The sequence below is a fragment of the Gossypium hirsutum genome, chromosome A11 (assembly GCF_007990345.1).
Source record: "Gossypium hirsutum isolate 1008001.06 chromosome A11, Gossypium_hirsutum_v2.1, whole genome shotgun sequence".
In the NCBI taxonomy this organism is placed as follows: Eukaryota; Viridiplantae; Streptophyta; class Magnoliopsida; order Malvales; family Malvaceae; genus Gossypium; species Gossypium hirsutum.
In genome coordinates this window covers 117,731,848-117,757,708 of record NC_053434.1, presented here as the reverse complement: position 1 = coordinate 117,757,708, position 25,861 = coordinate 117,731,848, and the positions used below count along the sequence as shown (strand labels likewise).

The 25,861-nt window shown below is 33.1% G+C and overlaps 3 protein-coding genes and 2 non-coding genes across 5 annotated transcripts; 3 read left to right on the top strand and 2 right to left on the bottom strand.

Annotated features, from left to right (window-relative positions):
• The first annotated feature begins 466 nt into the window (after positions 1-466).
• LOC107886587 (increased DNA methylation 1) lies at positions 467-10,172 on the top strand. Its single transcript, XM_016810598.2, has 9 exons — positions 467-859; positions 2,667-5,601; positions 6,652-6,775; positions 7,298-7,380; positions 7,589-7,830; positions 8,135-8,221; positions 8,770-8,869; positions 9,090-9,291; positions 9,369-10,172. Exons 2-9 carry the CDS (start codon positions 2,698-2,700, stop codon positions 10,055-10,057), a joined length of 4,431 nt encoding a protein of 1,476 aa, XP_016666087.2. The 5' UTR covers positions 467-859; positions 2,667-2,697; the 3' UTR covers positions 10,058-10,172.
• Positions 10,173-11,046: 874 nt separating this feature from the next.
• TRNAL-CAA (transfer RNA leucine (anticodon CAA)) lies at positions 11,047-11,130 on the top strand. The gene has a single exon. It is a non-coding gene; the product is annotated as a tRNA-Leu (tRNA).
• Positions 11,131-11,490: 360 nt separating this feature from the next.
• Positions 11,491-11,574, top strand: TRNAL-CAA (transfer RNA leucine (anticodon CAA)). Its single transcript has one exon. It is a non-coding gene; the product is annotated as a tRNA-Leu (tRNA).
• A 2,887-nt stretch (positions 11,575-14,461) lies between these two features.
• On the bottom strand, positions 14,462-15,348 carry LOC107886600 (neurofilament medium polypeptide). The gene has a single exon (XM_016810620.2). The coding sequence runs from the start codon at positions 15,148-15,150 to the stop codon at positions 14,710-14,712; it is 441 nt and encodes a 146-aa protein (XP_016666109.1). The 5' UTR covers positions 15,151-15,348; the 3' UTR covers positions 14,462-14,709.
• Positions 15,349-16,513: 1,165 nt separating this feature from the next.
• Positions 16,514-19,265, bottom strand: LOC107886608 (ubiquitin-conjugating enzyme E2 35). The gene is made up of 8 exons (XM_016810633.2): positions 19,022-19,265; positions 18,706-18,733; positions 18,452-18,538; positions 17,965-18,023; positions 17,457-17,498; positions 17,290-17,363; positions 16,927-17,024; positions 16,514-16,820 (listed from the first exon to the last, which is right to left on the bottom strand). Exons 1-8 carry the CDS (start codon positions 19,055-19,057, stop codon positions 16,783-16,785), a joined length of 462 nt encoding a protein of 153 aa, XP_016666122.1. The 5' UTR covers positions 19,058-19,265; the 3' UTR covers positions 16,514-16,782.
• Positions 19,266-25,861: the final 6,596 nt, after the last annotated feature.

Sequence of the window (25,861 nt, the reverse complement as noted above, 5' to 3'; positions counted from 1 at the left end):
TTAAAAATTTAAAAAGATCAAAAATAAAAAAATTATTTAAAGGGGTATAAATTATGTACTTCATAAATAAAAGAGACTAAAATGAATATTATATCTCTTAGTTACGAGGGTCGAGACAAATGTCGGCCTTCTCTAATTGCGACCATGATGATAATCTAATTCATATACCGTATTAACAAAATTAAAAAAAACAAAAATAATGATTAAATTAAAAAAATAATAACTTTTTAAATACAAAAATTAAATCTCAAAATTTATCTACTAATAATTGAATATTTAAGTAATAATAACTTGTCAAAACATGTCATTTTTTATTTGTTTATCAAAGCATGTCCTTTTTTTTTAATCTTTTTTATAAAAAGATTATGTTTGGATACAAAGTGTATATTTTTATAAATAGATCTGTCATTTCCTTTTAAAAATTACTGTTTTTATTATCCTATTTAGGATTTTATTTAAGTGCTTTGAATAAAACAATACAGCTACAAGAAGTAAAAAAAAGAAAAAAAAAAAAGAGTGAGAAAAGCAAAGTGGAGAGAGAGAGATGTACATATACCATGACATATACAACACTCTCGTGGATCTGTTATACTATGGAGCACTATTTGGGTTTTGTTAAAGCCTTTCAGTTTCAAAACTGCGGCTTTGGTTCTTTGTAGCTTAAGCTGATGAAGGCAAAGCAAAAAGATAGAAGAAAAACCCTATTTTTCTGCCATTTTTGAAGCTTTATATTAAGATTCATCTATATTTTATTTTAATTTATTTTTGAGCCCATTTCAGTTTTTCAGCTCTTGAACCCTAAAGTGAAGTTTGTTTCTTGATCTACTTTTGCATGTTGATCAGAACATGCATTGTAAAGGTTAGCTCTTTTTTATTTTATGTTTTTGGATAAAGTTTTGAAAGTTTGGGTGTTTGGTATTGGATGGATGTATCGATTTTCTCTCTGATTTTGATTTCTGGGTTTTGATCTGCATCTGGTTTGGTGTTTTTTAGGTCCTAAAATATTCTTTTACCATTTCTAGTGAATTTTTTAGCTGAACTCTTTTTTTTCTTGAATTTTCAGGATTTTTCTTTGAATTCAGGTTACTGAAAGTTGAAACATGATAAATTGGTGATGAAAAGACTGTGAACTAAAAAAAATTCAAGTTTACAACTACTGTTTCTTTAACTGGTGCATGATTGAGTTTTACAATTCCTGTTAATGGCATAATTATATATAAGTATATATTTCCATCTTTTGGGGATTGGGTAAACCGTGTGGTTTGTTGGATAGATGGTATTAGTTTTTAGTAAAAGGAAAGCATACTGAAGATGTGGACTTGAGAAAGACCTGGTTGTGCAGTTTATAGTGTGCAAGTGCAGTTCTATATTGATTGTGCTCCGAATTTGGATCTTTGTTGCGTTTAGAGTACGAGTTTTTCTATTTTCTTTGCTCTCTATTTTTTTTTTGTGAAGTACAACAGCTTTTTTCTTTTTGCATGAGCAGCAAGTAGGTTAGTTGTTGACTTGTTTCTTTTGAAATATAGGCTAATTTACTAATTTCACAGTTCCAGCCATAGTAATGGCAACAAGGATTCGACATATCTGTTATACCTTGCTAGGAAAAGTGTACTAAAGGAAAAGACATCTAAGTAAAAGGTTTGCAATTGATCTTTTCGTATCAATGGAATTACTGGGCATTTTTGGCAGCAACATTGTCTTTAAAAGAAGTACTGTCACTTTATCACTGTTTTTTATGCGACTTTGTGAGAAGAAAGAAAAAGGGATGCATGTTAATATTAGGTTAATATGCAGTTACATTTTTGGAAGTCTTTATGCATGACAGTAGCTTATTAATAGAACATGTATGATTCAGGAAAGAAGTTTAAGAATCCTTCTATAGAATGATTTGCGTATTTTAAGATGTTATTTGATGGTCGTACCAGATGTTTGTCTTATATAACATGGAGCATGTGATGCTAGGCATTTGGAGATGTATATTGACAAACAAAGGTGTTGCTACATGGCGTATTGGAGAAAAAGTTAATTATAGGAAATTAAATACAGTGGTATTGTTTAAGTGTTACCATCATTTGTACAAACCAACTATAGTGCCTCATCGGTTAGGGTTTTTCTTTCTTTTCATCTGTATAAACCAACTATAATGCCCTGCTGAAGTGAGTTAATGATGCGGATTTTGTGTTTTTCCTCTTTTTCTCCCAAATTCACAATGAGTGCTTTAATTGATATTTTGTAACCGTATTTGGATATTTTGTCTTCTTACTTCCATTTTTGCTGCTTGGTTCCTTCGTTTCTTGTATGCATTCAATGGGAAACTGTTGCTGTTTTGTTATAACTGAACTATATCTGTGATGAAATTTCCTTCTACCAATTAAATAAATTGATTGATGTTAATCCAGTTAGTTTCTTGATTTTACGGTGTTATATCATGTGCATGTTAGTTGCGTATCTTGCATGTAATGTAACTTAGGGTGGTACGGGTCATTGCTGTTATAAAGTTAATTCAGGCTTAAGGTTTATAGTTAAATAATAATTAATTATGTATCGATTGTCTTCTTTATAGATCTTCTTTTTACTCTTTTGCTACCAATTAATAGATGGTTTGAACCTAAAGCATTTATTATGGAGGGATATGTCTAACATCTTTTCTTATTGGTGGCATGTAGATTGTGCAAAGTGGGTTTGCCTTTAGCAGAGATGTCGTTTAGTGCAGATACGGAAGATCTGCATGATGATGGTTTTGAGGGGTCACATGATGAGCATGGCATTTTTACGAAGGTTTTCTTTGAAAATGGTGGTGGCAGCACAAGTAAAAGATGTCCTATTGCTGGTGTAGGTAATTTTGAATGTGAGCATAGCAAGAAATTAGATACATCATTGTGTTCAAATAGTGCAAATTCAGCTGTAACAAGCTGGTCTTGCTCAAAAAATTTATGCCAGGAGGATACTAATGCAGTAATTGAGAGTTATGGTGGAGTTTGTGCATCAGGTAGCTTTCTTGGCAGAAATGCTCTGGCTGAGAGAGATGACCGGGATGCAAGTGTCAAGCGAATTAAGTTTTCTGCAGCTGAAGTTTCTAGGGATAAAGTGGAAAGGAGAATGGTTTTGTATGCACCATTGCAGCAGAATGAAATTGTTAGTGGCTTGTACTCGAAACCTCTGGGTTCTGTTTATCAGAAAGTTACACCTGATTTAATTGAATCATCTGCTCAGGGGTTTACATCTAGTGGCCATCTGTTGAAGCAGTACGTGAAAGGGGGCAGAGGTACTAAAACGAAAGATAAGGATATTACTAAGTCTAGGATACAAGACTTAGATGCAAATGATAGAAAAGAAGCAGTGATAGGTAAAGCAATAGCTTCACCAGTTTCACAGGAGAGCTTTGCATCAAAGCTTGTGGTTTCTAGTCCTGCCGCTGTTGTGGAGAAGTTCGAGTCTCCTTTTAGAGTGGAGGAACAACTTAGTGGATTTCAATCATCTGGAGTGGGCAGTTCTGATATATCTGGGGTAATAGACTCTAAGAAGGATCCTCGTCCTCTTCTTCAGACCCATGTTTTTCGCATACTAAGAAGTGCAGGCTGGTCAATTGAGAGACGTAAACGATCCTGTAGGACTTATGTGGAAACAGTTTATAGATCACCTGAGGGGAGGCTGTTTCGTGAATTCCCTAATGTTTGGAGGTATTTTGGGCAGGTTTTGTTTTCTGATAGCTGCAACTTCGTGCTGGATAATGATGGTAAGAAATGGACTGATATGAGCCAGTTCTGGTCTGATCTATTAGATACATTGACGAAAATTGAGAAAGAAGTTAACCAACCTAATGTTTCTTATACATTGGCTCAATATTGGGCTATATTAGATCCCTTTGTGAATGTTATATTCGTTAATAGGAAGATTGGTTCATTAAGAAAGGGAGCTGAGGTTAAAGCAGGGAGCAGTTTAGCTACTCAAATTAACAAGAAAAATGGTGTTGTTTTAGCACGGGGAAAAAATGTTACTAAGGAAAAGTTCTGTTCTCAGGGACATATGTCAACTCAGCTTTGTGATTCTTCTCTGGCTGCTGAAAGCTCGTTGACAGCTTCTGAGAGGAGTTACAATACCTGTAATGGCCTATCCGGCAATGGAAGTTTGTCAAGGGCAGTGAGACGTCTGAAAGGTGTGTGTGTTCCTCAGGCAGACCAAGTAAGTATGTGTTTGGAAGATACTGCCAACAGGCCAGAAACTTTTGATTGCAAGGTCAAAGGTCAGCGTATTGCTTCATCATATGCTTGTGGGTCAGATAGCACCCATGGCCAGGTAGGCAATTTTAAGTATAATGATTGTGTTACATCTGGGGATGTTTCCGACATACTTCAGGGTTCTGTATCTGCTGCCCTTTACCAATATAGCAACATAAGTTCTCCAAGTTCTAACAAACAAAGATCTGAATGTAATGTAAAAACTCCTTCTGAGCTTCCAGGAGATTTATCATTCGAGTCTCTGGAGGAAAATGATAAATCATCTGGAGCTCAAGAGACTGGCAAGGTTGGAAAGCTTCCAGAGCATTTACTGGATGACCACTCAAGTTACCTTAGTGACGGCCTTCTGCAGTCTGGGTGTGATGAGTACCAGTTTGATAAGCTCACTAATGCTCTGAAGTTTGAAACAAAGGATGAAGGTTCTGCCCTGGTTGTTATTTTGAAAAAGAAGGCTTGCAGGAGATCTAGAAAGATATCTGAAATTAGATTAACCGCATTAAACCAAAGTGGTTTTTTATGGTCTTATCCTCCTGGTATGAATGAACATCGTGATACTGACGTATACCGGGCTGAGTTAAATTCAAAAGAGGCCCAAGAATACTTTGTAACCAAAGGAAACCTACAAAAGTCCTCATCTCTTGGCTCTTGCCTACATCAAGTGAAGAAAAAAGGTTCGAAGTTTAAGAGGAGTTTTGGCACTTGTGATGGTTCTAAAAACAGACAAAAGAAATCAACTGAATGCCAGATTCAAGACGATGACCTGTTGGTTTCTGCAATAATAAGAAACAAAGACTTAGGCTTGGGTGCTACCAAGTCTAAATTGAAGGACCCCAAGAAAAGACCTCGGACCAAGTTCAAGAGCAAGAAGAGCCGTTGCAAGTTGCTTCCTCGAAGCATTGGTAAAGGAGGGAAGCATATTACTGAAATTAAATTGTATAATATCGGATCCAGGACTGTGCTCTCGTGGTTGATCTTAGCTGGGGTTATTTCTCTGAATGATGTCATTCAATATCGGGACCCCGAGGATGATTCTATCGTGAAAGATGGTCTTGTTTCCTGGGATGGAATAGTGTGCAATTGTTGCAATAGGGTGCTATCAGTTTCTGAGTTTAAGACTCATGCTGGATTCAAGTTCAATCGTCCCTGTATGAATCTTTTCATGGAATCTGGTAAACCTTTCACTTTATGTCAGCTGCAGGCATGGTCTGCTGAGTACAAGACCAGGAAAAATGGGATCCAGAAGGTGGAAGCTGATGACAATGATCAAAATGATGATTCTTGTGGTCTATGTGGGGATGTTGGTGAACTGATTTGTTGTGACAACTGCCCTTCTACTTTTCATCTGTCTTGCCTGTTTATGAAGGTTTGTTCTTTACTCGCTCTTACCCTTTTTTTGCATTGACCTGCATGTTGTTCTCACATCTAATCTTTATTCTTAATTATTCCCTTATTTCTTTTCCTTTTTGTTGCAGCTTCACTAATTTTACTTATGTTGAATATATTTGGCCTAGTCTCACTTATTAATCTTGCAAGTTCCTTTTGCAGTTACCAAAAGCTATTCTTGGTAAAATTTCATTTTTGGTTGCAAATGTTCCATATGGTAAATTAGCTTCTGAGCTTGTAATAAGACAAATAGCATAAGTAGGGATCATTAATTTGCCTCAATGACCAAAAACCTGTGAGACTTTAAACTATGTGTGCTTTTTAATTTGCATGGTTATATATCTGCAAATGAATGCTGAGCTTAGTAACAATTAAATATTATTTCTTATAGACACCAACATAATGAGCTTTAAAAGTGTCAAGATAGACATGTTAGAATCATGTAGGTGGTGTGCATTCTATGTAATAGATTTCATTGATGATTTTTTAATGGAGCTTAAGTTAAGGAGTCCAGTAGCAGGTGCCTTGTATTTGTACTAAGATTGAGAACAACAAAAAGAGCCACAACTTTGATGCTTATGCATTGTGCATAAAACATATCGGTTGAGTTTCTCTCCCCTATATACTTAACTTTGTTTTATATATGTCACCGAAAAAGTGTGTATTTATATGTACATGTCTCTTGACTGCTCTGATTCAAGTCAAACCATTTGAGATGGTCTTCTTTTCCTCTGTATACTTTTATTTTGTAAATGTTGGTAAAAACTTTCTTGTCTTTGTTTTCATTTTCTATCTAAAATGTTTTCTTTGGTTTTAAAAACATATTTTAACTACTAGTGAACAATGATTTTTTTCCCTTCCATTTTTGTCCAAAATTTTCCTCTATATATATGACTTGGTTCCACTTTTGTGTTCTATGGTGCATGGAAATTACTCTAATTTCTTTCCTTTTCAAGTGCGTGGCTTTACTATTGTCATCCTTTTTTTTTAATTACTAATGACTTCATGTGCTTTACTTTGTTGCTTCCAGGAACTACCGGAGGGCAATTGGTATTGCTCAAATTGCACTTGTCCGATATGTGGCAACTTTGTTAATGATAAAGATGCTTCGAGTTCATTTGATTCATTCAAATGTTCACAGTGCGAGCACAAATGTAATTCTTCCCCCTCGGCATGACATTTCTCTGAAAAATTTATATTATTTATTAGGACAGCATTGAGTTTCTTGAAATATGGTTTGGACCTATAATCTTTAGTTTAATGTAGGATAGCCTATTAGTTACCGTTTTAAAGAACATTTTTTTTTATTTGTTTCTTGATTTGGCTTTCTCAGAGAGGAAAAAGAAAGGAGATGGAATTGTTATATCTATTGTAAAGCATAACATTGAAAGTCTTCGTAAAGCCTTTCTCTTAGCATATTTTCTTTTAAGAAATTGAGATTTTTATTCAGCATCTGGAATCAGTTGTGTCGTGCTACATGAAGAAAGGTAGGCTAAAAGTATGAAAATAGAGAATATGATACAATAAACTACCCAATTGTGCTCATTTGAATGTTCTTGGTTTTCTTTGGGCTTTTTGTTGAAATTGCTCTTTTACCATTATAATACGAGTGTTTCATGATTCTTCTCTGTGATTTGTGTTTCTAATTTTTTAGCTTATCCTCTGTTTGTAAACAGATCATAAGGCATGCCTGAATGATAAAAGTGAGCTTGAAGAAAAGGTTTCTGATACTTTGTTTTGTGGAGGAAGCTGCAAGGAGGTACTTTTGTGATTCAAACTTCTTGAATCTTATTATGCTGCAAAGAATCTGTTGGATTTACCATATTAAATAGTTTTGTATTCCGGGCATAAGTTCAATTCTTTGCCCTCGTAATTTTATTTAGCTACATGCCTTGCCTTCTGTAACTTGGTATATTCCACGTTATCCGCTTTCTATGTTCTGATGCAAGTTTCACTGGTATTTGCAGCTGCACTTGGGTCTTAGTTCTCGTCTTGGGATGATTAATCACCTCTCTAATGGCTTTTCTTGGACACTTCTTAGATGTATTCATGAAGATCAGAAAATTCATTCTGCTCAAAGGCTGGCCCTGAAGGCAGAATGCAACTCAAAACTAGCAGTTGCTCTGTCTATCATGGAAGAATGCTTTCTGTCTATGGTTGATCCGAGAACAGGTGTTGACATGAGGCCCCATCTCATGTACAATTGGGGGTGAGACACCTGTTCTTTTTTTTTCTTTTTTGTATTAATTCCCTATTTGTCATTATCTTCAATGTTCTGGGTCTGGCTTTTACATGTAGAGACAAATATTTTCTCATTCTCATTGAATATTAATTTTTTTTGTTCGCTTCATGCTGCGTTATTATGATCATAAATTTTGTAGAAAAATAGTAATTTGGGTTAATTTCTTTTCAATGTCATCTAGTTCTTGATCTGTTTCTTGCTCATAAATCTTTCCATTTTCTGATTTGAAGACTGCTTATGATTCACATGCTTCTGTTTTTAAAATGATCAGGTCAGAATTTGCACGCTTGAATTTTTCCGGGTTTTACTCTCTTGTCTTGGAGAAGGAAGATGTGGTTATATGTGTGGCATCAATCAGGTAGTATATCATATTAGATCATTTTATACCACATTTTCCATTGTTTCTTTGTGAATGTGATAAGATCAAGTTTTAACAATAATGCTTCTTTTTTTAAGTATGAGATATGATCGAGTTGTTTTCATGTTTATAAGTTCATTCCATACCATACCAAATAAGAAGGGGTCATTCGAGCATATCTAAATAAATACTATGTTTACATAGGGCACCTATGTCCTTGCATTCCATTTACGGAAGGGATGGGAGTACTTGGGCCTTCATATAAAACTTCTGGTAATTATTCATCTTTGTCATGTTCAATATAAAGATATCAATTTGCCACATGTTTAGTATTATCAACATCTAAATTATTTTGCTTACTGTAAATTTAGAAGTGATCATTCTGAGATCTGCAAATTTGATTCGGGCTCCAATTATTTGACATTGCTTTTACTTCAAGTTAATTAAGCAAATATGTCTTAGACTTTCCGATGATGTTCTAAGCCATTTTGAACCTTCCATGTTGGCATTTTGATTTACTTTTGGTTTTTCTGTGTTATTTGGTGTAGGATACATGGTGTAACAGTTGCAGAGATGCCTCTTATTGCAACTTGCAGCAAGTACCGTCGTCAAGGAATGTGTCGATCTCTTGTAAACGTCATTGAAGAGGTATGTTCTCTTCTCCATAATCGATATGCTTTGATACACTCTTTGTAGCACTAGTTCAAATATTGTATGCACAAGTTGTTTACAATAGGAGTTTAACATTGTAAAATCCTCACAGTTGATGGATATTATTGGTTACGTTTTCTATTTTTTGAATCTGTTGTGTTTGAAACTTAATTTTATTTGTTTTATTCACCCTTGTGGATCGATGTTTCCTCTATAGCTGCTGATCTCCTTCAAGGTGGAAAAGCTTGTGATAACTGCCATTCCGAATGTTGTGGAAACATGGACCAAGGGTTTCGGTTTCAAGCTGGTGGAGGAAGAGGAAAGAAAAGCACTTAATAAGATCAACTTGATGGTGTTTCCAGGAACAGTATTGCTGTCGAAGTCCTTGTATCAATCCCAAAAAACAGGTGGACAATCAGGTAACTTTCACCCACTTTTTGAAGTTCATAGTTCTTCAAGTTCAAAGAAACAAAATTTGATCTTCGTGGTTATACAGAAACCGGCAATACATCATGTTTGCAACAAGATAACTCAATTGAACATTTGAGACGCGAAGAATTAACCAACATAGGCATTCAAGCTGTAGGAGATCAATTAGCCAATTCATTACAGCACACCATTTATGCAAAAGAAACTTGTGCAAAAATAGTAACCGAGTTTGTTGGAGACAAGACTCTGCAAGATTCGGAAATCAATGGTACAAAGGAAATAGCCAATGCCAGTGGAGAGGAGCTGTGTGATAACTTGGCCTTACGAGTTATAGAAGAAACTACTAGACTAGTTATCTGTACGAAGGGAAAGCCGGCGGACGAATCTGTACAATGTGCTGATTGTAATTTTTTGTCTGAAGAAGTTAGGATCAAGCTGGGGGAGCGGCCTAAGGTCAGGAGTTGTCAAGAATCTCCTGCTGGAGAAACCAACTCTGTGTCCCAAACTGATGGTTGCTGTGGAGACAATGAAGCTGACACTGTAATGAAAGTGGAGTCTGTGCAGCAGTCCGATCCTGTTTGTGTCGATAATCATAGCGCTAAAATTGATGAAGGGGTAGTTGTGACGCCAGAACAGTTTTTGGAGGTGTCTTGTGAAGAACAAGAAATGGCATTAGCTTCTTCTAGTGTTAAGGAATCATGTATTTTTAATGGAACACAGGTCTCTGTAGGGGAAACAGCTGCTGAAAGACTCTGAATTGGATGTATAAGTAACAATGTAACTGTAAATTTTAGAAAAGCCCTTTTCTTGTGCTATTTTCCCCTCTTTTGGGTACAATTCTATATTCTCATAAATGATTTATCTTTCTGAAGTGATTTGTTTTTAATTTAAATTAAGTATATATATTTAAATATAATAAAAATAATACTTATAAATTAGATTTTAATTTGTTATAATTTATAATTTGTAACTTATAATTATCATTGGCTTATTGATACCAAATATGTAATTTCAACTTAAATCATATAATAGCAAAAATCTCATTGATTTCTGCTCAACTCACAAATTTTAAATTAAATTATGTTATTAAGGAAATAGAAATATAAAAATTTAAATTAAATAAATGTTTTTAAAAAGAAAGATGTAATTTATTAATAAATTTTTAAAAAAAATATAGTGAATTATCATGAAAAATAAATATCTTGCACATATATCTTTTTTTTTTTTAGTTTAACTAATACAATAGATCAACTATATCGCGAACGTCACGATACTCAAACTTAATATCCCAAACATAAAATTTTTTGCCCTAACCAATAACCTAAGTACTCATTAGCATCTTACCCATTTAATCTTATTGTCCTCTCTAGAGGAAAGTAGTTTATTAACAACAATTTTTATTAATTGTTAATTTCATAGCAGCTATTAAATAAATTACAAATTTTATCATACATTTATAGATTTTAAAATAATGTCCATTGCGATTATTTTCTCTCTTCACTTAATTCAACTTATAGTTATTGCTGCGATCGAATTCAAAGACATTTTAATTTTACTACTACAATATTCAATCTCATCATATCGATACAAATATTTTCACCGCTACTGTTACTTTCAATGTTATTGGAGGCAATATCACAAGGGAGCCTGGATTACCAGCACAAACTTTACCGAATTGATGGATTCACATATAACATTTTATTTAATTGGTTAAATAACAAAATTTGACACATAAAAGGCAGTCAGTCAGGATGGCCGAGTGGTCTAAGGCGCCAGACTCAAGTTCTGGTCCTCGTGAGAGGGCGTGGGTTCAAATCCCACTTCTGACATTTTATAATATTCTATTTACTTATTTTTGATAGTTTTATTTTTCATGCCATCCTATTTTACTTTTATATCAACCATTTTCTCCATTTTTATATCCATTTCTCTATTTTATTTCATATTGTTTTATCTATTTTATTTTTCATATTTTAATCTCATTGTTACATTACTCAATTTCACCATTACAATAATTAATCTCACTATCATAGTTAATTTTAATTTCATTAAAGACAATCTCACTAGTAATCCAAAGGGAGCCTAGACCAAATGGATTAGATTATCCAAAGCCAACTTGCCCAATTGATTATACGCATTTAACATTTGAGTTGATTGATTAAAATATAAAATAAACCACTAAACATACAGTCAGGATGGCCGAGTGGTCTAAGGCGCCAGACTCAAGTTCTGGTCCTCGTGAGAGGGCGTGGGTTCAAATCCCACTTCTGACAGTTGCTCGATTTTATTTATTTTTTTTAGATAATTTTATTTTCCAAATCAACCATATCTCTATTTTATTTTTCAAATCAACCATTTCTCTTCTTTCTCCCCTATTTTATTTTCCATATCAACCATTTCTCTATTTTATTTTTCATATGTTTCCCTATTTTATTTTTCTTATTGTTTTTTCCCGTATTTTATTTTTCATATCAACCGTTTCTCTATTTTATTTTCCACATTCTTTGAAACATAAATCTATTTTATTTACCATTTCTAAATATTTTTAATATGCTCAAAATTTTATTTAGTTAAAAAAATATTTTCTAATATTTTTTTGAAATACCAACCATTTCCCTATTTTGTTTTCAATATTGTTTGAAACACATTTAGTTATAAGTATAAAAAATATGAATTTTCAAATATATGAAAAAATAGAAAAAAAAAAGTATACTAGTATTGGATTAACCGATATTTATCCCCTCAGATAAACGTAGGCATTAGATTCCACTCTTCATATATGTATCTGAAATAAAATACTTGAACAAATATTGAAACCTAAGTTTAAAAAAAGAAAAGAATGAAAGGAACCCTACAAAGACACCAAGTTTTTCCATATCAAGTTATAAAATGATGAACTTCTATTAAACCCATCATATTTTCACATGTAACCTCAACAATGAGAAAAAAGGGTATTCCATTCAAATACCATCCCTGATTTTTGTATACAATTAAATATATATAGTTTGGTGTATATAAATATATATACACTTGCTTTGTAATATTGAGATGAGTGCATGTAAAAAGCTCACATAACAGGAGCCAATGGAGAAATAAAATGACTCGACAGGTTTCTTTTATGATAAGGAGAAACAATTGCAGACGTTGAGATTCCAACCTCAAATCTACTAGATGCGACTACTAAAAAGGTTACGAGGTGTGAACTTGTGCCAAAACATCACATCTCGGTTTTGTTCACAATATTCAGTATCAACTAATACTTGAGCCTTGACACAAGAAATTAGGTGCTAATGGTACCATTCATAAACATAGTCATAGCCAAGAGGCTCTACATTGGCAAGCAAGAAATATAAAATGAACCAAAAACAAGAGGGACTTAGTAAAATGCAAAATGCAAAAAACAACAATCAATTTGAGCCTAGATCTTTCAAAACTGGAAAATTACCATGCCTACTTCACCGATGTGATAGTCTCGTTGCAATCACAGCGCAAACAATGCACTCAGTCCAGCCATGCCCGTTAATTTTCGTAAGGTATGAAAGAACCAAGTAAACCAAGAAAGGTTGCAAATGTATGAGGATGCCGAGGAGTAATTGACGAAGGTAAATGTACATTATGTGATTTAACTACTCATTCAAACAATTAAGGATAAAAGATAAAGCAATAAGTGAATCAAAAACAACCAAGTTTTAACAAAGCAACCCAAAATGTGTTCTATATAATCGTGGATTCAAGTCACTACTTAAATGATATCCACTAATAATAAGGAAGCTATAAAAATAGTTTAGAAGGCATAAAAATGCAATGAAAACAAGGGGATTCTGATCATTTATGACCTTTTTCTAGAATCCTATGAAGCAACACAGTACTTGACTACTTGATCATATTACTGTTAGCGTATCATGACACTTCATTTAAATAATAAGAATATCTTAGCTTATTAATAGGTGACATCATGTGGTTCATTGATGTTGTAGAGATTTATAAACTAATAGTACATCCAATGTGAATCCTTCATGATTTAGCCTTTTGAAGAATACTAAAGTGATCTTTACACTACAACAGTAGTAGTTATATGACCTAGTACCCAAACTCTTCATTTTCCATAAAGTACTGCTTTTGACACTAGTGTCCAACGTGTTTTCAAACAAATCCAAATCGAAGGAATAACTTGAAACTTTGAGCATATTCGTATTGGATGCATACTTGTATCCAATAATCACCTTTGAAAGTACAACTCCTAGTAATAATTCTTTCCATACAAAGGAAAAAAATATGGTCATTTGCTGTGGACATCATAACACATTCGAAAGATAGGCTCTTTTGCTCAGGGGTAGCCTACTCTAAGACCACTCAATTTCTAAAGTTTCAGCTGAGGTAATTGGTTAAAAACACATTTAAGGTACTCGTATGTGATTCCACAATTCATTCAAACAATTAAAGGATACAAGCTCAACTAGACGCTACTAAGTAGACTCAATACAACAAATGACTAATCGGCAATGCCAAGGATCATTCTAAAATCAATAATCATAAATTCTAGTAACTACTTGAATTGAATTACATCTAATAATCCAAAGACAAATTAAGGATACAAGTAGGCACTAGTAAGCAAATACAACCACTGACTAATCAGCAATACCAATGATCATTCTATAATGAATAATCATATAGTCAAGTCACTACTTGAATTGAATGACATCTACCAACATTAAGGATCAGCCTACCAAAAAAAGAAGGAGAAAAAAAATCCAAAATCAAATCAAGGATACAAGTAGACACTAGTAAGTAAACTTGACATAAATGACGACTAATCAGCAATGTCAAGGATCGTTCTAAGATGAATAATCATATAATCAAGTCACTTCTTGAATTGAATGAATCTCCCAACATTAAGGATCAACATACAAAAGAAAATCCAAAAGCAATTTAAGGATACAAGTAGACACTAGTAAGGAAATTCAGTAGCAATACCAAGGATCGTTCTAAGATCAACAATCATAGATTCAACACTACTAGAATTGAATGACGCTTATCAAGATTAAGGATCAAGTGATCAAACATACAAAAGCAATCCAAAAGTTATCCATAAAGAAAGAATTGCCATTGTAAAAAGCTTAACATCCATTCACTAATATGAAAGGAAAGACTCTTGTCAAATAAACCATAGAGTTAGAACTTGAAATTCCAATTCAAGGTCTGAAGTTCAAATCTTTGGAAAAGAACTATCCAAAATGTGTAATCTAACACTCCATTGGTTCCAATATGTATGAAAAATTTATTCTAGTCTCTGATGACCATATTTCCATCATCCATAAAACAATAACATTTAGTATTAAAAATATTTCAATTTCGTTGAATTTCTAAAAATTCACTAAGTTAAAACACTCAATTATGCCCAAAACTCACTAACCATCTGATTTATTCAGCAAATCCTTGGAATCTTCCTGAGCACCCAAACCCTCCTCTTCCTTTTCTTTCTCCAACTCAATAATTGCCTGTTCCTCGGCCTTCTTCTCGGCTCGTAAAATGGGTTCATAGTAATCAGCGTGGGCTTCCATGCACTTCTTTAAAGCTGAGGTTGCTTCAAAGCATTTTTCCACGATATCTTCCTTGTTTTCTTCAGCTTCTCGGATGCAATTTTCCCACCCAACAAAGCTTTCTTTGCATCCTCCTGCTTTCATGAACAAGCAAAACCCACACTCACCTTCTTCTTCTTCTTCCTCTTCTCCTTCTCCTTCTACTTTGGGTTCTTGATTTGGGGGTTCTTCCGAGGGTTGCTTGGGTTCTGGGTCTTTCAGGGTTTTGGGATCAGGGGATTGTTCGGGTTCTGGGTTTTGAGAAGGCATTTCTTTGGGAGATTTGGGCGAGTCGAAATCGGTGGGTCAGAGAGCTGGGTCAAGGTTTCTATAGGTGTTTGCGGTGTTGGTTGACGACAAGTACAAAACTTTCCTCCATTGCCGGCTTGCCCTGCATAAAACCTCCTAAAACCCCCCTTGCTTTTTTTTTTTTCTTAAACATTATTTTTTTTTCTAATTATTTTATTGGGCTGAAAATTTGACATTCTTCTAGGCCTCAACCTATTCTTTTTTTTTCGGCTGAGGGCCTCAACCTATTCAATGATTTAAAAAATATATCATTTCGTATGTAAGTTTGGCAATATTTTTTTAATGTGATATTTGTATTATTATTATTTTGTTCAATTTGATATATGTATTTAAAAAACTTATATATTTTGGTATTCAAAGGTAATGATACTAAATTTTTAGTGTCTAATTCGGATTTTAGAGTTGATTTGATGAAAATCAATTGTTATGATTATTAGGTATGATTTTTTCATGATTTTGTTAATAGAATAAACTTAATGTTGATTGTGAATTTGTTTAATTTTGTGTTTAATTTGTCAAGTTCGGCCCAATGGAATACTTAATTTGAGTTTTATAATTAATTTGATGAAAGTTAATTGATAATATTATTAATTAATTATTATTATTCATCAAATCAATTCTAAAATCCGAATTAAGCACTAAAAAGTTAGAATTGTTACTTTTGGGTACCAAAATATTTAACTTCATTAAATATAAGTGCCAGATTGGACAAAAAAATAATACAGATATCTTATACCAAATTATGCATTAAGCATTTACATAATAATAGGCCTAAAATTCAAGATTTGTTTATAACTTTTATTGATTTAAATAATTTTTATCACTTTTCTGTCATGAAATTCAAAATTTGTTTATAACTTTTATTGATTTAAATAATTTTTATCATTTTGAAAAAAAACCTATGAATAGCAGAATACTTTTATCATTTTTTATAATTGTTTATAGTTTTCTTAGTTCTTACTTTTTAGATTTAACTACATCTTATGTTATTCACATTTCATCACTAAATTAGTTTAGATTTGCTTTTTTTAAATTTAATAGAGAATAATGAATAACAAAAACTTCTTTTTTTTAAAAAAAAAATTCTTTAAATCTTATTGATCTATTGTAAAATTAGAGTTGTAAATTTTGTATTATTAACTTTGAAAATATCATAACCAAACCTACACTACCAGAATACATAGGTGAAATTAGCATAACATTAAAACAAGTTAAAATGTTATAGGTTTGAACGGTCCAAGAACAATACAGAACCCTAAGCCTCAAAATTTAATCAATCCATTCTTTCATTTCCAGTTGATAGATTCATTACACACACATATAGCCAGAATCTGAAATCACCATATTAGAGAATAATCCCATAGTTAAAGCCTTTGGGAGTTTTAGAGAACCATGTGTATTATCATACAAGCTTAGAGATTGCTTCCGACCGAATTACTACTAAAAGGGTAGCACCTGGAAGCTTTTTTTTTGGTTGCAAATATCAAACTCTTTCAAACTGTCATTCGTCCAGATTTCAATATGGAATTGACATTGAATAGCTTACATTGCATAAAAATGTTATTTTATGAGAGCAAACGGTTCCACCGGTCTTCATGCACCGCTTGCATATAAACGCGTCCATTCCTTTGCTGCAAATAGTCAATCAAGAACAGTTGATCAGTGAATCAATATCATCCTTGATTTTAGTAGACTTAAGCAATCTCGATGATCTACGATTGCAACTATGGATTTTACCTGTCTCAACAGCTTCAGCCTTGTTTGATTTCCAGTGCTTAGCAATATTCTCCGAGAGTGGATCATCTGGATTTGGAGCACTCAAGAGTGCCTGGATGCTGAAATAAAGATATTAATGTCAGTGTAGAGCTATACTACTCAAGATAATGCAGAAATAGCAGAGAAGTCTTTCTAGCAAAACAAAAACTACGTAACTATGCAACAGCAATGGAAACATTCAACTTCCGTTTCCACTTACAATACCTAATTTTCCAGGAAAAAACAAAATAGCATTATGATATATGTTTTTAAGGAATTTTTGCAGTCAATTGTAAGCCATGCCAATTTACAAAGATAGATTACATCTACATAAACTTATAATACCTTAAAAGTACAGTTCGGATCTGCAGAGCTGGACTCCATTTGTCCTTGAGAATATCGAGGCATATTCTCCCAAGCTGCAAGAATGCTCAACCCTTAAGAGCCCTCCAAAACGAAAAAAACAACTTTCACTTCATATAATAAGGACAAAAGAAGGAACAGGTGCCAACCTTATCAATGTTAGGATGATATATCTTTGTAAGAAATCGAACCTGTTACATCAAAGTGGTTATGGTGGACAGAAATACAAAATATACCAAAAAAAGGATGATGTTAATGGTTGATAGAAAATTTTTGAGAATAGAGAACAATAAATTGATGCTGAATGGCCAACCAATACACTAAACTCATGAATCACAAGTGCAAGAGGACCAAATAGAAAGTTCCAATTCGTTGAGTAAATATTTTAAATACGAAAATGGAGCAAAACATAACAAGCCAAAGAAGACCAACTATATTCCAGAATCATCAAGGGGGAGTGAAGAAAACCAGAAGCACTAACAGTAAAAGATAAAACAAACTACATCATTCTAAATCATATTAATATCCCCATAAGTAACATTTTTTAGATGAAGCCAAGTATTACTGTATATCCAAGGATCAGCAATCCAACTTACAAACAACAGATACAGAAACAGGAAGGTCATGCTACTTTACAAATGACTCAAAGTCGAGTACCTTGGGAGCAGCCATGGGATATTCTTCAGGCAAAAATAGTTCCAACTTGAAAACCCCTCCTAAAATCTCAAAAAAGAAAAGGCATCATAACCTATACATAAGCGCAAAACTAATTACATAATGCAATAAAAAATAGGAGATATTACCAAAAACAATATTCAATAACCAGACTAAGCACCGCATAAGACTGAAAAAAGCTAATTTGACCAAACCTTTCAAGAATGAGAACACCAGACTGATTTTCTCTTTAAAAAAGATGGAAAACCAACAAAAAATTTAAGTAAACTAGACACTGGGAAACCATTTTATCAAAAACTTTCCAAGTTTAACCATAAAGAAATCAGCATTGGTGACTGATGATTGGCAATGGTGCCCCACTTTATGATTTAAATTAGCCCATCCTCAACCATTATACAATCAAATGTAAAATTTGCAGTTCTAACACAAAGCAAAAATATTTGCAACAATTAGATGAAAAAATAACTACCTTCATATGGAGACTGTGTGGGACCAAGGATCATCACATTGAAATATCGCATATTATCCTCTGATGGTGAAGCACTAATTCCCGGAGCTATCATAATAAAAAGAAACAAAAACAATACTCTCTTATTAAAAAAAACCCAAAAAATTCAAATTTGTTCAGCTAATAAATTTTTTTTAAAAGAATAACAACACCGGTACCAACATGAATTTCTATAAATTTTTTTTTAAAAAGAGCGAAAAATAAAAAGTGCTTACCAGGTTCACTGAGGAGACGTTGAGTTTCCTGCTTAGATCAAAGATACAGAAACCAAAATTAAAGCATGAAAAATACACAATTCAAACAAAGAAGAAAAAGAGGCAATGCTTTCTTGAATATCAGAAGACGATCATAAAATAAATAGCTCAGGATTTTGATTCATCAAAGCCAGAAAAACTTGAGTTACTAAACTAAACTTTAAGAACGAAGAAAATGAAAAATAAAAGTAAAAGAACTAAGATTTTATTTAGGAATCTCGGGAAACAAACAAAGCAGGAAAATTGAGAAGGATCAGAGGAAGATCGAACGAGGAACCTTGATGATTCTTCGAGGGAGATTACTGTTGGCCATTGGCAAGCCCCGATTGCTGAATCAAAAAGGGAAATAAAAAAATATAATTAGGGTTTTGAGAATTGGGAGATGAAGAGAGAATCCGAGAATAAGAAAAACAGAGGAAAGATGAAAGGTCTCTTTCCCTTAGCTCGCTTCAGGTATATATTATTTTTAGGTCCTTATACTATACGTTTCTTTTTACGCATAATGAATTATTTGTCCCTCTAACTTTACAACATTTCAGCCCTCTATTTATTTTTTTGCTTAGCCCTTAAACTTACATTTATTATCAAAATTAATATTTTTTTAACTTTACGAATATGGCATACACGTGGATGAAATGTTAGCATTTAATTAATTTTAAAAATTTTAAAAATTAAAAAAAATATAATTTTTTTACTATTTTAAAATTTTAAAAAATTAATTAAATAGTGACATATCATCCATATGTATGCCATGTCAGAAAAGTTAACCATCGTTAACTTTTTCATCCATTTTGGGACGATTTGACAAAAAATGGAATTTTAAGGGCTAAAAGAGACGAAAATTAAATGGAGGGCTGAAATAATCTTTTTGTAAAGTTGGAGGGCCAAAAAAATTATTATGCCTTCTTTTGATGAATTTTCTTATGGAATAATGATAAATTTAGCCCTTGATGTTTACATTTTCTGTCAATTTGGCTCTTATTTCTTTTTTGGGCTAAATTTGGCAAAATACTAATTAAAACATTACATTTTTAAACAAGACAACTCTATGGCAATCCTCGTGCATTTTATGCATTAAGAAAAGGATCTTTTTACACTTTATATTATATATGTTCTTAAATATTTTTGAATATTTTTATAATTTTTATTTTTTTACGTTACATATAAGACAAATAATATCATGTCAGTATAAAGTACATGATACGGGGTTGCGCGCGGACCAAGATCGAGTTGCCAAGTCACGAGAAACTCCTACGAAAACCCTAAACAATTAGATCTGAAACGAAACAAAAAATTAAAAGATTAGATTTTTGAATTTTCAGATCTGAAATAAAATCCCCAAATCAGCAAAGAATCAAATTGAGAATAGAAATAAGTGTTAGGGTTCTTGAAACCCTCAAGGAGATTGTGATTCTGCCCAATTGAACACCAAGATAGTTTTCCCCAAATTTTGACAATCTAATTTCACCCAAAAAGAGTATGGAAAAACCCTAGAAATTGGGGATTTTTGGGCTGATTCCTTAAGATAGAAAAAGGCTGAAAACACAATAAGAACAGAAAATAGATTAGATAATGATTCAGCACAAGTAGAAATAAAGAAAGAATTGACAGTAAGAAATTAAAAGATAAGTCCTAAGAAGCCTTGAAATCTCGAAAGATCTCACAACTCCCTTCAAACGGCTCTAATCTCCCCTCCAAAGAATATCAATGGCAAGAAGAAGGTTGAAGATGGCTCCCACAATCAAAAAGATTGTTAAAACAACTTCTAAAGAAAACTCAAGAGAAAATCCTTGAAGAACTCAAAGAGAATTTTCACTCAAATCAAATCTGAAATTTTCAATGTAATTGTAATGTAATGTAGGGTGGCTGGCCAAGCCATATAAATAGGCATTTCAAATGTTTTCCTAATTTAATTAGAACACTAAAACTAAAACTAAAAAAAACTCCTAATTATTTTAATATGGAAATTCGGCCAAGGGTCTTTTATTTGGGACTCTTGGACTGAATATAAAAATTTAAACTAAATAAAATAAATAAATAAATAAATAAAAATAAAACTTTACAACTTGGGCCACTTTGACAATTTGGCCTGATTTTCAACTAAGTATGGATGGATTTCTTGATTGGGCTGGGAATTTGCTTATTGGGCCTCGCCTTCAAGAATTTGGGCTTTTGTGACTCGTATCATTCCCCCTTCCTCAAAAAGATTCGTCCTCGAATCTAAAAAATCAAATGAACTCGACTTTCCTCTATCGAACGGGACTAATGGCAATTGAGTCCACTGAAAAGAATAGCCATGAGATAGTAAATAGCAACGGAAACAAGCTTGTAGTCCAATCATAAGCATAACAGAACAGGTATAACGTATGTGAATGGACAGATTCAGATTACCATGCAAACAATCTAATTTACTCACCACTGCCTCGTCAAATATTTGAAACAAAGATGGACATGTTTTAAGGCATTCAGTCGTCTCACATTGTTCCCACAAACCATGAATAAATTGCGAGTAATAAATCAAATGGTAAACATAATCGTCACAAGTAGGTATTTGAAAAGATTCACATGGTTCACAGAGTTGCATAATCATACCATGCATTAATCGACGGTCTATAGATTCACTCACACATGCATTATCAAAAACAAGAATCTTTTTATCAACCATCAAAACAGATAGATCATCAATAAATAAAATAGGACAGTCAAGCACGTTTCGATCTAAGTGTTCATCAACACGATCTTTATCACTATCCGAGGAGTACAAAAGTGTTTCAAAGGTTTCAAGCATCTTACCTCGATAAGCAGAAGAATAAGGGTCGATTTTACCTTTTTCATTTAAAACAAACCTTCGCTCATCGGGGGCATAGTGTAGTCGAATCTCCGTTGTTGAGTTAACCTTTGTCAAATGGAACTCAAACTTCATGTACAACCACATAAACTGTTTAAGGCACGAATATAAATTGAAAACAAAATTGGAAAATTTCGTTACCTTATTCTCCAAAACAGATTTGGACAAATTCGAGGATTTTACACAAGGTAAATCAAGAGAATAACAAATCACGCTTCTTTTCGTAATGACTTTATCAACCACAATCGAAGAGTAACAATTAATCGAATCAAAATGAGGGGATCTTTTAAGAACTAAGTCACCAAAAGTTTTATCAATAATTTTCAAATCTGCACTGGACTCGGTTTCTAAAATTTCCTTACCTCGCTTACCTTCGGGATCATGTAGTGTGATTTCATCTTTGCCTAAGTTGATCGTATGAAAGCGTCTTTCATTTGAGAGGTATTGAAGTTGAAAGTTATCTTTCGATCTTTCAGGAACCTGAAAAGTAGCAACACAAGAAAAATTCATATCTTGGTTAGTGGAAACATTCATCACTAGCCTTTCCTCGTCTTTTTCTTTTGTTTCTTTTTCTAACTCATTTTCTCTTCTTTCTTCAACTTCTTTTTCAAATTTCTTTTCTGTTTCACATTCCTTTTCACTCTCAATCTCTTTTTGCTCTTTTTCATTCTTTTTTTCTTTTTCCTCACTTGTTTTAACAGAATTTCTCAGTTTGATTTGGTCCTCATGGACTTGTTCCGGAGTGAGCGGCACTAAGGTAAGTTTCTTTCCTTGATGCTTGAAGGAATACCTATTGGTACGACCATCGTGAGTGACTTTTCGATCCAGTTGCCACGGTTCTCCTAGCAACAAATGGCAGGCTTGAATAGGCATTACGTCGCACACAACTTCGTCTTGATACTTACCGATAGAAAATGCGATGCGCACTTGTTGAGTGACCCTAAATTGGCCTTCGTTGCTAAGCCCTTGTAGTTGATAAGGTTGTGGATGCTTGGTAGTGGTTAAGCAAAGCTTTTCCACCATCGTCGTGCTGGCTATGTTCGAGCAACTTTCACCATCAATAATAACTCTACAAAGCTTACCTTGTACGTGGCAGCGAGTATGAAAGAGATGTTCTCGTTGCTGCTCGCTCTTTGGTTTTGCCAAAGATGATTGTCCACGATCATGAAAATCATCATCTATTCTAGTGACACGTCGAGGGCCGCGCCTCTGGGGTTGGTTATCCCTATCTTCTTTGATTGGATTTCGATATTGAGGTTCTTGATTCAATTGCACCTCATTGATGGTAGCAGTCAAAGCTCGAAGAGCAGCAGCCTGTTCATCCAACTGTTGTTGGAATTTTTTAAATATGTCACTATTATTATCACCTGTAGACATTTTTTTTAAAACCTGCAAAACACTCAACACTCAAAAATAAAAGTTATCAAACCTCATCGTTAATCACTCAAAAAGAAAAAATCAAATTCTCAATGAGGTCGAATTCAATCTTGTGAGTTCTTTATCAGAGTTTATATCAACCAATTAGAGAGTGTGAACCAAACTACCAAAGAATCCTAATTTGCACTAGGATGCCAAAAACTGACGAGACACCAATTGATTCGTGTTGCACCGAGGAAGAAGTTGTGCACACGTTTAAATCCTACTAACACAAGAAACAAGAAGGTGTTAGATAACGTAAAGGAAGAATAAAGGTAAACAAATGAAAACCTACAGCTAAGAATCAATAAAAATTGCTGAAAACAGAAAACCCGAAAAACTGCGGAGTAACTTGACAACTTCGTTCGAGGTGTTCCCGATCTCCAAAAATCACAAAATTAAATCTGGAATGTCTTCAAATATTGAATTTTTGATCTGGAAAATTTGGGCACCAAATTCAACCCGCTGAATATTTTTTTAATTTTTTATTGGATTTCGTCTTTTTTCAATTTTTTGACTTTTTCGACTTATTTTTTTGCGGGAAATATTTTTGTATATTCAATAACAGTGCCAAAAATATGTATGTAAAATTTCAGATCAATCAGAAAACGTTTACCCACTCAAATGAATTTTTTTCGAAAATTTTTCTGGGTAAAACTGCTGTTTGTAATTTAAAAAATAGAGATCAGTTTAGAAATCAATCAAGAACACCCAAAACGCCCAAAATCTGATACCAAATGATACGGGGTTGCGCGCAGACCAAGATCGAGTTGCCAAGTCACGAGAAACTCCTACGAAAACCCTAAACAATTAGATCTGAAACGAAACAGAAAATTAAAAGATTAGATTTTTAAATTTTCAGATCTGAAATAAAATCCCCAAATCAGCAAAGAATCAAATTGAGAATAGAAATAAGTGTTAGGGTTCTTGAAACCCTCAAGGAGATTGTGATTCTGCCCAATTGAACACCAAGATAGTTTTCTCCAAATTTCGACAATCTAATTTCACCCAAAAAGAGTATGGAAAAACCCTAGAAATTGGAGATTTTTGGGCTGATTCCTTAAGATAGAAAAAGGCTGAAAACACAATAAGAACAGAAAATAGATTAGATAATGATTCAGCACAAGTAGAAATAAAGAAAGAATTGACAGTAAGAAATTAAAAGATAAGTCCTAAGAAGCCTTGAAATCTCGAAAGATCTCACAACTCCCTTCAAACGGCTCTAATCTCCCCTCCAAAGAATATCAATGGCAAGAAGAAGGTTGAAGATGGCTCCCACAATCAAAAAGATTGTTAAAACAACTTCTAAAGAAAACTCAAGAGAAAATCCTTGAAGAACTCAAAGAGAATTTTCACTCAAATCAAATCTGAAATTTTCAATGTAATTGTAATGTAATGTAGGGTGGCTGGCAAAGCCATATAAATAGGCATTTCAAATGTTTTCCTAATTTAATTAGAACACTAAAACTAAAACTAAAAAAAACTCCTAATTATTTTAATATGAAAATTCGGCCAAGGGTCTTTTATTTGGGACTCTTGGACTGAATATAAAAATTTAAACTAAATAAAATAAATAAATAAATAAATAAAAATAAAACTTTACAACTTGGGCCACTTTGACAATTTGGCCTGATTTTCAACTAAGTATGGATGGATTTCTTGATTGGGCTGGGAATTTGCTTATTGGGCCTCGCCTTCAAGAATTTGGGCTTTTGTGACTCGTATCAGTACATGTGGACTACCACATGATTTGTTACACCAACATTGTTAAATAATTAATGTTCTAGTAAGCATTTCTGTTAAAAGAAGTGATTTGACTTTTTTTGAAATATTGAAGGTCAAATTTAGCTAAAAAAAGAATAAGGATCAAATTGAAAATAATATAAACGTTGAGGGCTAAATTTATCATTATATATACTCAAACAATTTTATTTAAAATTTTCAAAACATTGAATTTTAAAACGGTATTGATACTTTGTTAAGGGTATTCGAGCTGGGAAAAAAAAACTTACATGAGGCTTGGTTTGTTAAGAAAACGAGCATTATTTTTTTGTCCAAGTCCGTTTTTCGAGTTTATATTTTTACCAAAACCCATCCACTTTTTGAGCAGGCCTTCGAGTAAGCATTTCTGTTAAAAGAAGTAATTTGACTTTTTTTGAAATATTGAAGGTCAAATTTAGCTCAAAAAAGAATAAGGATAGAATTGAAAAGAATATAAACGTTGAGGGCTAAATTTATCATTATATATACTCAAACAATTTTATTTAAAAATTTCAAAACATTGAATTTTAAAACGGTATTGATACTTTGCTAAGGGTATACGAGCTGGGCAAAAAAAAAAAAAAACTTACATGAGGCTTGGTTTGTTAAGAAAACGAGCATTATATTTTTGTTCAAGTCCGTTTTTCGAGTTTATATTTTTACCAAAATCCATCCACTTTTTGAGCAGGCCTTCGAGTTGGGCTAGGTGGCCAAACTTATAGACAAGTCTAATCTAAGTGAAGCAGCTAAATAATTTGAGAAGTGAGTTGATCTTTACAATATGTTTGGTTTACTAGAATGAAATAACATAGGAATTGAATAGTTTATTTTATAAGGATGGAATAGAAATGTAGTAGTATTACTGGAATAAAGGAATAATAGTATTATTTAGTTATATGAGATAATGTTGTTGAATTGGAAAGTGATAGTGATTATTTTATCCTTAGTATAAAATTATTATGTAAAAATTTAAAATTAATTTCTTAATATCATAAAACTATATTGTCGAAACTATTTTTAATTTGAAAAACGGGAGTCGACTTAAAAACAAAAAAATAGAGTCGTCACCGATCTTTTCCAAGGTGTGATCGG

What these genes read in the sequence shown, in the direction of transcription:
- LOC107886587 (XM_016810598.2), top strand. Translation starts at nt 2,698, where the DNA reads ATGTCGTTTAGTGCAGATACGGAAGATCTGCATGATGATGGTTTTGAG. An exon ending in GTGGAGGAAGCTGCAAGGAG is followed by an intron (nt 7,381 to 7,588) that starts GTACTTTTGTGA and finishes TGGTATTTGCAG; the next exon opens with CTGCACTTGGGTCTTAGTTC. An exon ending in TTGTAAACGTCATTGAAGAG is followed by an intron (nt 8,870 to 9,089) that starts GTATGTTCTCTT and finishes TTTCCTCTATAG; the next exon opens with CTGCTGATCTCCTTCAAGGT.
- LOC107886600 (XM_016810620.2), bottom strand. Translation starts at nt 15,150, where the DNA reads ATGCCTTCTCAAAACCCAGAACCCGAACAATCCCCTGATCCCAAAACC.
- LOC107886608 (XM_016810633.2), bottom strand. Translation starts at nt 19,057, where the DNA reads ATGGCCAACAGTAATCTCCCTCGAAGAATCATCAAG. An exon ending in TCCCTCGAAGAATCATCAAG is followed by an intron (nt 18,734 to 19,021) that starts GTTCCTCGTTCG and finishes TGATCTAAGCAG; the next exon opens with GAAACTCAACGTCTCCTCAG. An exon ending in ATCATCCTAACATTGATAAG is followed by an intron (nt 17,364 to 17,456) that starts GTTGGCACCTGT and finishes GCATTCTTGCAG; the next exon opens with CTTGGGAGAATATGCCTCGA.